Here is a 13,120-nt window from a genome sequence, read left to right on the forward strand (position 1 = left end):
CACATTGCAGTGCATCATGCTCACCAATGCAAGTGTTGGTTTCTACAATGTATTTTATTAATGTGGTGGTTACCCTGGGCTTCGGTGTCACATCCTGTGTGGTGTCTCTTGCTTGCCTTGGGTAGCCCAAAAAGAGAGATCATTGCTAAAACACTGTTACACAGGAGGGCAAGGGAGGTGCATTTGTCTCCATGAAAGAGCTTTGAACCTGGGGTTTGAGCAGGTGTTTTAATAGAAGTGCAGCAGCCTCAGAGCCCTGGAGCTGTTCCCTGTGCAGTGCAGGCCTCCAGCAGTGCTGTCCTGGAGAGCCTGTGAGATATACCGTGCATCTCCCTCTCCTCTGCAGGGGCACCTGTGAGTGTGCCAGGGAATGGCAGGAATGGGTGTGCTTGGGCCATGGGCCAGGTGCAGGTCAGCTGTGTCACCCCACAGCACGCCTGTCACCCCAGAGGTGTGCACACACACCCCTGCAGAGAGCACAGGTTGCAGTTCTGATGTGTCACTGAGATACTCCTCATCATCTGACAGCATCTGTGCCTGTCAGGATTGATGTAGTGGCCCTTCTGCTTGACATGGAGCCATCAAAGAATTCTTCTCCTAATGTGTAGGTTTTGCTAACATCAAATAAAATATATATTTATGTAGAAGCACTAGGAGACTTTCTGTTCCTTTGAAGTAACAGAAGGAGCATATTTGGAAAGGAATCGATACTCAACATGCCACCCATGTATTAGAAGCCAGTGCTTTGTAAAAAGGGCTGGGGCAAACAAAGCAACCAATCTTTTTTTTTGAGGTGAGTGAATGATGACAGCTTGGGTGTGTATTGAGGAATTGTTAGATTTTTACAATGTATTTTCTGCTCACAATACCTGCTTTTTTTGAGAAAAATCTTCAATTTGTGTGCCTTTCTGTTTGTCAGGAATACTGCAATTGCTCTTTGATGCTTATTCCTGTTTTATAGGTCTGCTGAATCTTCTTGCAACACTGAATTGACCTTATTTCTAAAGGATCAAAATGGAGCTTTGTTTGCTTGTGAAATATGCTTCACAATATGCACCAGTCAGTTACCAATGACTGCACTTTAAAAATCTGCAGCAGCTGTATAGAGATAAGGAACTTGGAAGTCCCCAGTGCATCTGAAGGAAGCAGCATCTGGGATTCATAAAGCAAACAAAGCCCATTCCATTGACAAGATACACTGTTGAGTGTAGAGATGTGTGAGAATAACTATGTGTCTCAATGCAATTAGATTTTATTGTGCTACCAGAAGCCTTACAGCTGTTTTACATGTTCTGATCTAAACAGTGGATATTTGGGCTATTGGCATAGTGCCAATGTTCATCTCCACAGGAAACAGCAAATAGTTCATGACCTGACTGGCCAATTACTCTGTTCAAATCTATGCTGTTCCCATAACATCCATTGCTGTGGAGGTGTATCCCAAGGAATTCTGTGAGTTCTCATCTGCTCCTCTTCCAGAAGCAGCCCAGTGTAATGCACAGATGCTCCAGTGCACCAGTGTGGAGCTTGTCACAGAGATATCAGTTTAAAAGATTGTGTTCAGGACACAAACTGCACAGTTACACAGAGTGACACCTGTAGCAGATGCTGCTGGTGTTCTTCTCATTTGAAACACCTACTGTGCATGATGGAAGATGTGCTGAAAGCTCTGGAGAGGGAATGGGCACTTTTTTTCCAGTAGCAGTTCAAATGTCTGTGTGCTGTCCTGCCTGTGTGCTTCAGGAGCACTGCCTGACCTGAGGAAAAGGCAGCTCTGCCTCCTGGTCTCCCTGGCTGAGGATCTGGCTGAGGGAGTCTGTAATGCTACTTTTTGTGCTCACTCTCTTTGGTGTAGTGTGGAGGCTTTATTGTCCAGAACTTTGTAAATAATTAATTCATTTTCCTTTTATCACGTTTGTGTTTCTTGGTATGTTCTGTCCTTCCAGTTAGTTGTGTTCTTGGGTACATCAGTGGTGGCCAAGAATCTCCTTCACTTAAAGGTGCTCATCTCTTTCCAGATTTGAGCCCTCACTATTTGGCTGAATTAGTTATTTTGACTGATCAGTGGTAACTTTGGTCATGAATGAGCTGCAATGGATTCAAAGTGCCTGTACCACAAATGTTTGTTCTGAGACTCAGCCTCTTGCAGGATGTAATGAATGTCATTCTTCATTAATATTCTAGTTGCATCATCCTTGAGTATCAATGAGAGACCAAGTATGGCTTTCTTCAAGCAACAGAAGGTGGAGGACATTTATGAAATTGGGGAAGAGCTGGGAAGGTAAGGTCACACTGATGACACCAGGGATCTAAAAGCTGACACTGGGGATATTTGCTGCTTCCTTCTGCCTGTGATAGCCTGGATCAGTTACAATATACTGCAATAGCAACACACACCTTGACAAAGACTGCACTTTGGATAGGAATTTTTTGTAGTTTTTTTGGGTTTTTTCTTTAGATTAAATGTGCTAACTGTTTTTTCTCTTTCTTTTCTTGCAACTAGGACAACAAAAGGTATGTTTGCATTGTCTTTTGTAGATAGGTGTCTCCTGTGTCCGTGCTTTAGATTTGAGTTCACATGCCCATTCTCAGAGCCAGCTGGGAACAGGAGCCTGTGGTGGTGCCACAGACACAGCAATTCCACTTGTCCTGTTGTTTTGAGCAGCACTCCCCACAGCACTTTTCAGCTGACTCCAAGCACTGACATCACTTGCTCATATGTGCCTACAAAAAAAGGATCATGTATTCCTGAAAGGCTTTTTACCTCTCAGATCTTCAGTTGGACTGGTTAATGCTGGTAGATATTCTTTAATGTATAAAGGCTTATCTGCAGGTATTAATTACAGGTGTAATTACCAACTGTTACCATGTTTAACCATGAAACATTGCTGGGGTTGTGAACTGGATAGCCAGGGTACTGGGTACTCAGTCTCTCAGCAACATCCAGTGCTCTGGGTGAGGATGGCTGCTTCCCATTCAGTGTCCAACCCTCTAATGGTTTTTGTTTTAATATGCAAATAGCTAAATTAGGGCTGTACACAGGCTTCTTTCCCAATGTGTGGCAGTTGTTTTCCATACATGACTGTGTATGTGCCATCACCCTTTCTCAAGGGCCAGTCATGAGCTCCATTAAAACACCTCAGCTGATGATGTTTGGAATTTTTTTTTCACTCTCAGCTATTTAATTTTTAGAGTTAGTGAGAAGACTCCTTTTAATGGGAGAGGAGTTGAGGTTTGTTTGTTAATTTGTTTTCCATTCCCTTCCCTCTCAGGAAGGCCATAACTATTAAGTTTCCTGGAACTGCTTACTTTTAACTGCTTACTTTTTACTTACTTTACTTTTAACTGCTTAGTACTGAGAGTGTCAGTCTGACAGTGAAAACTTCACAACAGTGAGCAATAAAGAAATTCAGTGTGTGCATGGAGGGTGTAAGAGGTGTGGTTTTTATCAATGAGGTCCTAGGTTAAACAGTCAAACTACTAAAATGAGAAACTGGAGACTGAGTAATTTATTTTTATTTTGGTTTCTGAATTAGTTTTGGGAATCTTTTGAGGTGGTGAACATAATTCTCCAAGCTGATGGATATTGGGGATTTTCAATGGAGAAGTGTAGCTGAAACAATCTGCTGAAGGCTTGCCATTGCTTCTTCAATCAGCCAGAGAGGCTGGTCAGGGTTTGTGTGGTCACAGCAGCCCTCCTCCTCTTCAGGCTACATGTACAATGTCACACAGTCTTTGTCAGTGTATTTTCACTTTCAGCTTTTGAGGGCCAGTGACAAATGGTATTTTGCTTTGCTAGAAGGAAGTTAACATGCTGGACAGATTGCAGTGACTGATCTTTTCCAATGCTGACTGATGCCCTTAGAACCTGTAGATGCCTTCTATTAGTTCAGTTTGCAACAAGCTGTTAGTTACTCACAGGTAGAGGATTCATTTATTATCATTCTGGTGGCAGAAGTCACAAAAAATGTTTTCAAGCAACATCTGTGAAGAGTCTGTCCTGTTCTTGTCCTCCTCACTGAGTTTGTCACTTCTTGAGAACAAAACTAGTTGTTAACATGGGCCTAGTGCTTGTTCTAGCAGGGATTCAGCCATCAGATAAAACAGAGTATCTCACTGACAGAGCCAGCACCTGTTTATCTGAAAGTCTTTGCCCAGCACTCAGGAAAGGTTGTTCCACCACAGACTGCAAAGGCTGAACTCTGCTCTGGTGATGAAAGGAGGCCCTTCCTGTCATTGTGCAGCATTGAGGGTGACCACAGCAAAGCTCCCCAGCTCGTGTTAAACCCTGCACACAGAGAATGTGGGCAGGCACTGCCCAGCCAGGTCATCCTCGGGGTCCCTGTGGGGCTGGAAGCAGCTCAGAGAGAGCTGTCAGTGCTGGGCCAAGGCAGGGGGGTGAGAGAAGGCATTTTGCAGAGAAGGGAGCAGGTTTTCCATGGCTGCAGCTGTGTGCTCTGACCAGCTGCTTAGCTCCAACATTCCCTCAGTCTTTCAAATATTAATCTTATACCAACCTCTGTTGCTCAACTTCTCCAAAGGTACACACAGGGAGCAATCTATCAGGCACAGGCCTTAGAGACAACTTGCTGATGGCCTTGTTTGTTATAGCAGCTCCATTTGGGAAGCTTAGCATGGCCTGTGCTCAATGTGTGCAATACTTCAAATATACATATATAATTGTGTTGCTTCCCTCAAGATAGTATCAGTCACTTTCAGGTCTGTGGGGACTGAGGTTCTCTAACCATAGCTGAAAGGAAGTTTAAAAAGAGGACTCTCTCAAGTGAATTTAGCAAATTTCAACATTATGAAGAAATAATATGGCTTTAACAATTTGTGCTGTTTTGAGGAGGGTCCTGGCCTAATCCATTTGCAGGGATGTTAACAGCATGACAAATCAGAAGAGGTGAAGACTAACTTGTCTTCCTGGGAATATGCAGCAGGTCAAATAACTGCTGCTTCTTGTGGCAAGGGAGGTGACAGCTGGAGACAACCAAGAATGGAAAGTCTCAAATCAAGGGCACAGTAGGCCCAGAGAAAGAAGAACTGCCCTGCTGAGCTAGGGCTATGGTTTCCAGGAAAGTGGCAGCAGTAAAGCTCACTGGAAAGCCTTTGATGTAATGTTTCAGTTGTTCTGTTTTGGCTGGGTAGTTGTGGCTTTTTACAACACATAAAGTGTTGTACAAACATCCAGGAGCCCTTTCCAGCTGTACTAGCAAACACTAATGGTGCTGGTAGGTACTGGAATTTGAGATGCACAGTGTGATTTATAAAGAGATGCATCATAGAGTCATTAATCAATTACCTAAATGTGGTGCCAGTGAGGCTGGGAGAGCTGTTGACATTTGTGCCTTCCGGGCAGTGTCACTGTTGCATGCCAAGTTGGGGCTGAGGGCAGGAAGTGTCATGGAGCTTTTCCCAAAGTGTGTTTACCAGTGCCCATTGAGAAAGTGTGCTCCTTCAGGGCTGTGTGGGCCTGGCACTGCTGTCCTGGGCCAGTGTCCTGCTCCTGCAGCTCAGCTCTGCAGCCTGCAAGGACTCACACTTAACAGAGAAAAACAGACAGACCTTGGAGTGATACTTCTGAGCATGGAAGTCTCCCCCTTTCCTTCACTGTTGTCCTTTCACTGGAGGGAAGGGGCTTTGCCTTTCTCCACAGTGTGGGCCAGCCTAACCACCTGTCACTGCAGTTTCTTGCCTGTATCAGTAACTGGCAGCTATGCTCATTCCCCATCTCCTGGGCCAGTCAATGCCTTCATGCAGAAAATAACCACTGTGATTTCTGTTGATCAGTTTGGACATAACTGAGCCTCCAGTTTCTCAGCCCCTACTGACCTGGGCTGTGGTTTCATGTTTAAAGCCAAGCTCCATCTTTCATCAGTGGCTTGTTATGCCTCCTGTAGTTCCCCATCTCCAGCTACAAGTGCCTGCTTCCTCTGTGCTTGTGTGGGGAGGATTAACTGTGCTCTCTGAGAGAGGAGATACCCCATTTTCTGGGTGAAGCTTTAAAGTACAGCAAATGCAGCATTTTACCAGTGGTAATAGGACCTTGGAGCCTGGCACGAGTCACTGTTCTGACAGTGTAACTAAGTATTTATTTATGTAGTGAAAACAAAAAGCAAAGATAACCCAGGTGCTCTTTGCAGGGCAGGTCCCTGGAAATCTACAATGAGAAGTCCTGGCCCCCAGCTAGTTGGACTCTCCCTGCTAAACAGAGCTGTGGTTGCAGTTGGTAAAGTTACCCTTCACTCACACCACACAGTATCTTCATACCAGGAATGGTTTTTTCTAACTGTAGAAATTGCTCAGTACTGTGCTTTCTCAGACATGAACTTTAACTCTGTTCTTTGATTAGTTTGCACTTTAAATTAGTTCTTTAAATTTTGAAGAATAACTCTGGATTATTTTCTCTTACAACACACACAAAGCAGGCCTTTGTGTTTGATGCAAAATGTTAATTTAGTTCCTGAGGACTATCCAGCACTTCTGTAATGTTTCTTGTTACAGATCCTGTAAGTCATGTTTCATGTATGTGAATCTTCTGCTGAAACAGTTTTGGCATCTGGAACTTGGTCACAATCACTGTGATTGTTATCAGCTGTCTGATGCAGTCACTGTTCTTGATTTTTTTCTTTTTAGTCCTTCTAGCAGGTTTCAGTATTAGTTTTCAATGCTACCTTAACTGTTTCCAAAATAAAACATTTGTTACAGAAAGTGCAGAGAAAATGAAAGGTTTTGGGTTTTTCCTAATAACAAAGTTGCTCTATCTACAGTAAGAGAGAAGAGTTGGCCTTGGCCTAATTTGTAACAAAGTCATGCATTCCTTATCATTAGCATACACTGAGATCATTTCCATCATCAAGGTGGATCTCCTCAGTCCATGTCTGGCTTTGAGAGTATAATTAGAGATGATGACCTGATGAAGTGGTAGTTCTCACAAAGCTCAAATTTTGTAAATTATTTAACCACTGAATAATAAGCAGAATATTATTTCCAGAAAAAGACATTAAATATTAATCCCAATCTTTGTTTTGCCATTTCTGTAAAAATAAAACTATTTTTTCCATTTTGCATTGGAATAGAAAGCAGATGGAAATTTCAACAGCTGAGAAAATATACTGTGTATAGTATTAATTCCATACTTTAAAAATGAAAAATATTACTTATGAGTAAAAATGCACATGAAATAAACATAGTGGAACTCTAATTCTAACTGCACTGGCCAAATTGTTAACATTGATGCAGAATAGAGCTCACAGGTCTGATGGTCAAGGTCTCAGGTGACATCTGTTAATCCTTGTTATCACTCTACACCAGTTTGAACCAGAGTGAAGACCTGTTGTAATAGCTGAGCAGTGAAATGGGAATTTCAGCAACTCTTTGCAGTTTTGGCCTTACAGATAATTTCCTAAAGTCTTGAATGAAATGTCAACATAGTTTCCATCTGTTTGATACGTGGGGAAGGAGAAAAGTCATTTAACTATTTGACTGTAATACTTCTCCCCTCTTTCTTACAATTCATGTGCTCCTGGGCCTGTTACTCTCAGTCCATATCTGGGTGTGTTTGGACCTTTACTCACCCAGGTGCAATGTGCTAACCTTTCTTACACACATTACGTCTGTCCTGCTGTTGTTCCACATGGTGAGAGGGACAGCTTATCAGATCAGCTATTCCTGCTGAGCATGAGTCAGCTCTGACCTTCCCTGGCTCTCTGCACTCTGCTCATTGCCACTCTGAGCACTGATACTCAATCCAAAAGCTAAGGCAGATAGCACGGAGGATTTTTCATCATATGCATTTTATTCTTGAGCTTCAGATTACACAGAGAGCTTGCCAGGCTGTTGGGAACCTGTCAGAGCTGCTGGGCTCATGCTCTCTCACTGCTGACTCTGCATCTCCAGTCTCAGGAGGAGCTGATAAGGGCCACATGGATGGACACTGCAGGACTGGGAAGTTTCCAAAAGCATTGAGCAGTTTCAGGAGATGCTGTTGACGATTCAGGAGGTAGCACAATTTCTTGTGACTCATGGCTAAGGTATTAATTGTGCTATTGTACTGAAAGCTTGTAATAATTCCTAGCACTGTTCAGAAACATTAGATTTATCAAATTCTCTTTGAATTTCAAATGAGCTGCTCTCTACTTATTCTAGTAAACCAGATCCTTCTGTTAAGTCTCAATATTCTTCTTTTCTGACTCTTTTCTGGCCCTGGACACAGAGATCACCTTTGGGTCAGGGTGTGTAGGTTACCCTTGTGTGAGTTCAGAGAGATGGAGATGAAAGGTGTCAGACAGTGACTTTATCAAAGACAGAATATGTCCAAAGGTGCTCAGCACTTCCCTTCAGGAATATTGAAATTTATCCCCCAAAGTCACTTTGCTCTAGAACATTACACAATCAGTAAAAGTTGAGTTGTGAGCAAAAACTCACACTGTGTTTAAAAGCTGCAGCTGATTTTTTTTTTTCTTTCTACTACTTTTTAGTAGTCTGGTGAAATTCCTGTGGAATGCCCTATTTAAAAAGGTTTTGAATCATTCTGTTATAATCTGGCATCTGGTAGTTTAAGTTCTGTGTAGTTGCTTTAGGAGAGGTAATCACTTCCTTTGCATTTTGTTGGGGGGTGGGGAAGAAAAACAAACAAGTAAACCAAAACTCAGTTTTATCAGCTTAAACAGTGGTGACATTTGTGACAGCTTATTTTTAAAACTATTTTTGAAGTTACAAGAGATGCCATCAGAGTATTTAACAGAAGAAGGTTTTGGGTTTCTTTTAGTTTTATTCCATAAAGCCTCACGGAAGCAGTGAGATACTTTCCCTTTGGTGACCTTGCCGTAGAATTTCTGATTTACTGTTTCAACTATCCTACTCTAATTTCTTTATAAATGCTGTGCTATTTGACTTCCTATTTATTTACTGTGTAGATTAAATTTTGCTGTACCAAAATCCTAGTTTAGTCTAAAACAAAAAGTCGATAAAAAATAAAATGCACTGCAAATTATTGTCATTTACAGAAGGCTTTTACATCTTTATAGCTGTGATTACAGAATTCCTGCAAAACCCCTCCATATATATATGTGCTTTTATGCATATATTTTGTGAACTTAGCATGGCCTTTGGTTGATCTGTGTTTCATAAATGAACAGAAAGCATAAAAATAGATTCTCGCTGTTGTTCCAAGCAGACTCCTGTCCTCTCTGCTGGGAAGAGCACTCAGTGCAGTTGCAAATAGCAGAAGTCATCTCTGAAGTGTAAGCAAAGAGGGGGAAGAGTATTTAGTTTAATAAAACTATGGTTGAGCAATTGCTCTGATCACTTAGGAAAAAAAAAAAGTGAAAAATATGTTTTCCTCGAATTCAGCAAGAATTCTCCAGGCTTTGCTTTGAAAGTTAGCAAAAAACCCAACCATAAATGGATAAAATTACTCATATATTTTTCCAAAAAAAGTAAATAGGAATGAAAAAGATGGAAATGTAATAAGGTGCAGACTTTTTCTAAGCTTGAGATGACCAGTTAAAACCAGTCAAATTTAATAGTGGCAAAAAGGCATGATGAACAAAACTGTTGACATTATAACAATGGATGTAAATGAGAATGAATTATCCTCTGCTGAACTGAACACACCAGCCTTGAATGCAGAGAAGCCCTGTGTTCAGGTTGGCTAAATGCTATTATTGTGGTTATGTTTATGTCTATTGACTCATGCATGTACACAGGATTATTTCATAAGGTATTTTTAGTATCTTTAAACTCTTATGCAGTCACAGTACTGCCTGTGAATTTAAGCGGTTAAAAACTGGTCTAGGTGCTGTTCACTTTTATTTTAGCCTCCTTTCAGGTCATGTATTCTTGTGCAGGAACACCTAGTGAATAAAATATGAATTATTATAATTGCACTTCTAGTGATACCTAGTGACATGAAATGAATTTGTATCCTTACCCCATATAATGTTATTTCATTTTCCAGTAGTATTACCTGTATTTTACAGACTTGGGGAAATTAGGTACAGAAGGACAAAGGTGTTACTTTCCATCAAGTGTGTAGAAACCTAATTAGTGTTAAAGTCAGTGGGAGGCTGCCTAAAATCCCTTGCAAATCTGTTCCTAAGTAAATTGCCCTGGCTCATGTAGGGAGTTGTGTCACCTCTTGACTGGCAGAATGCCAGAGCACTGTCCTTTGCCCAGGTTCATTTACTTTTCAATGAACTTGTTGAAAACATATTTCAGTCTAAAGTGCATCTGTCAATGTGTTCTCATATATCATGTCTTTTATGGGAATTTAAAATTTTAACAACTAAGGCATCGTCATCATATTTTTTAGAATTCTTTAATGAATAAAATGAAGTTGAATATGAACAAGACACAAAGAAATAGGCTGAACACGAAGAAAGGGAAGAAATGGTTTGCTATTCTGAAATGATAGACAGAATCAGCTTCCTGACTTCTCCCCACTCAGGCCTCAGAAAGCCTGACTGGAGTCAGGTAACTTGTACTGTCATCTCAGTACTTTTCTTACATATTTGCAGTGTTTTGAGAAGCGCTCCTGAGCCATGCAGTGTTCCAGGAACATCAGAGGAAGACTGCAATAAACCTGTACTTGTGCAAGCAGTTGCTTAACGGCTCTCTTTATTCTAAAGCTGTGGGGCAGCAGCTCTGCTGGGCACTGGGGCATTTCAGACTGGCATCTGCACTGCTCTTGCTCTCAGATGACATTCTGCCCCAGGGCATTACCCTCCAGAACCAGTATTAGAAGGAAACTTTGACAAAGAGCAAGAAGTTGTCCTGTTATTCTGGATTGTCCAGCTTCGCTCTTCCCACATCCTCTCCTGAAGTGCATGATGATTAAATGAGCTGAACTTGTGCTCTTCTAAAGCATGCTTCTGAAAATAGACTCCAAACCACCCAGTAATATTGTCTGTGTTCTTATTCAGTGACAAACCTCCTACATGATAGTAGCAATGCAGATGATGGGTTGTCTTCATTGCTGGGATAAATTCCATCGTTACAGATGGACAGATTTGATGTTGAACCTAATTATATTATAACTGACACGATGCAGCTGCTGTTGTTCATACTCTTCAGCTGTTTCCACAATTAAGGATGCTTAGTGTGTGACAAGGCTGTTGCACAGCTGTCCACAATATTTCTGGAAGGGAACAAATGTAACTTCTTGGAAAAAAAAAATTTAGAAATTAGAAATAGTAGTGTCATTAAGTTTGGAAAAGATTTCAAAGACCGGTGTCAAAGCCAGGCGCATCCAGTTTCTCCGAGAATGCTGTGGGGGACAGTGCCAAAGGCTTTACTGAGGTCCAGGTAGGCTCCATCCAGAAGTGTCAGCCCCTGAGCTTATCCTGCATGTGTTGGAAATACTTCTGTTCATGATCCAAGTCATCTTTGTTTCAGCACTGTACTAAAACCCATGAATTCTGGCAAGGTCTTTTGGCTGAAATTTGGATATCTGAGCTGTGAAATTCAGTTTCAAGTTTAAAATCAGGTACAAATGCCACATGTGAAATTATCTAAATGACTTAATTTCTCAGTTCTGTCAACTTACATGTCAGGAGGACATACTTTCCTTTCTTCTGCTTTTTTCCTAGCCTAGGTCAAAAGTTTTGGAAGCTGACAGAGTTTGATTCTTATAGCCTGAAGGCAGATGCATGAGAAGGCACAAAACCACTGCTGTCTTGCTCCTGGCCTTACAATCTCTGTAGCTGACAAGGAATCCAAAATGTCTGACTGTGACTGTAAAATGCCTGTGAGGCATCCTCTTGTTTCATAGCTGAATGGACCTGCAGGAGCTCTTCATTAGTAATTGCATTGTAACTGTCTTAAATGTCACAGGATAAGAAATTGAGCATTGGTGTCCTTCTCTGTCACTTGTACCCTCTTCTCCTCAGTCCCAAACTCTCCCACTGAAGAGTTGTCTGCAAAAGCCTTTTTAAAAGGGATATGGGAAGTGGCATGAATGCTGGGACAGGAGCAGCAACAGTGTGTGTTGGTGACCACACATGCAGGGGAGCAATAGTAGATTACAAGAGAATTGGTACTGTAATAGTTATAGCCTGGGACAATTATTTATGTCAAAGGAGAAGACAGAAATTCCTATGCTGTGTCATTATGACTTTTGTAAGCTTTTGCATCAACAGAAATGTACAAAATCCACAGTATCACTGGAATTTCTAAATGCAGAAGTGATTGTGTTTGTTCCCATAATCAGCACTCATAAAAAAATATTTTCTCCTGAACTTTGACAAAATTTGTCCCTAGAGAGGATTCAAGGAAACAAGCACAGGAACATTGATACCATGTTTCTTCAGAAAGTCTGAACCAGGCAAGATGCATGTCTTGCAAAATATGATCCAGCAAACAAGAAAAACATGAAAATCGTGATGTTTTACACGAGCAGCTCTCAGCACTACAAAGCAAACTCTTTTAGTAGAATGTTTAAGGCAAGTGTGGGAATTTTGTAGTGGGAATTTCTCTAGGGTTTGCAGGTAATGATAAAAGCAGGAGAAATATGAATGAATTAAAGCATGTGACAAATGGCCACAGTCTCAATTCCATTTGTGAATGATTATTCCCAAAGGGATAAGTACTCTTGTCCCATCTGTTCCTGCCTCCCTCCTGGGAAGGGTTTAGGATGTATTATGAAAATGAAAGACTAAAAGAAGTATGTCAGGCTGCCTGGCATTTGTTTGAACTCTGAAATGAGAGGCTGCCTCTGCCATAGGGGGGGAGCCTTTGAGAGCAATTGAGCACCAAGTGACAGCCTTAATTTTGAATTTCTACTCCTTTGTATTTTTAAGACAGACTCCATTCAGATGTCTGTGTTGATGAAGCACTAAGTACAGCATCTAGTGAGGTGCTGAATATAATTGCTGTGTATGCTGCATAATTTAAATACCAACTGTACTTGGATTCCTCATTTAGCAAGCCAGTGAATGATATAATAATATTGGAAACAACAGCTCGGTGCTTATACAGTGTAGTCATGGGAGGATGCACTTAATGAGTTTGTTTGTGATTCTTATAAAGAGATCCTATCTGATAAAATCACAGTAGCTAAAGGTTATGGTACCTGAAAGATGAGCCTTTTCCTTCCAAGTTTGGATATAATGTCCTA

General features: G+C 41.3%; 2 protein-coding genes across 2 annotated transcripts in view; both read left to right on the forward strand.

Annotated features, from left to right (window-relative positions):
- The window catches only part of TBC1D2B (TBC1 domain family member 2B), a 41,395-nt gene extending 39,118 nt beyond the window's left edge, over positions 1 to 2,277 (forward strand). Inside the window, exon 14 of the mRNA XM_058811627.1 lies at positions 2,185 to 2,277. The gene's annotated coding sequence lies outside the window, so the exon portion shown is untranslated. The remainder of the gene's footprint in view (positions 1 to 2,184) is intronic.
- The window catches only part of DAPK2 (death associated protein kinase 2), a 32,335-nt gene that overhangs the window by 4,057 nt on the left and 15,158 nt on the right, over positions 1 to 13,120 (forward strand). Inside the window, exon 2 of the mRNA XM_058811628.1 lies at positions 2,185 to 2,281. Coding sequence (XP_058667611.1) covers positions 2,220 to 2,281 — 62 coding nt within the window. The 5' untranslated portion in view covers positions 2,185 to 2,219. The remainder of the gene's footprint in view (positions 1 to 2,184; positions 2,282 to 13,120) is intronic.

This window comes from Ammospiza caudacuta, chromosome 10 (assembly GCF_027887145.1).
Source record: "Ammospiza caudacuta isolate bAmmCau1 chromosome 10, bAmmCau1.pri, whole genome shotgun sequence".
In the NCBI taxonomy this organism is placed as follows: domain Eukaryota; kingdom Metazoa; phylum Chordata; class Aves; order Passeriformes; family Passerellidae; genus Ammospiza; species Ammospiza caudacuta.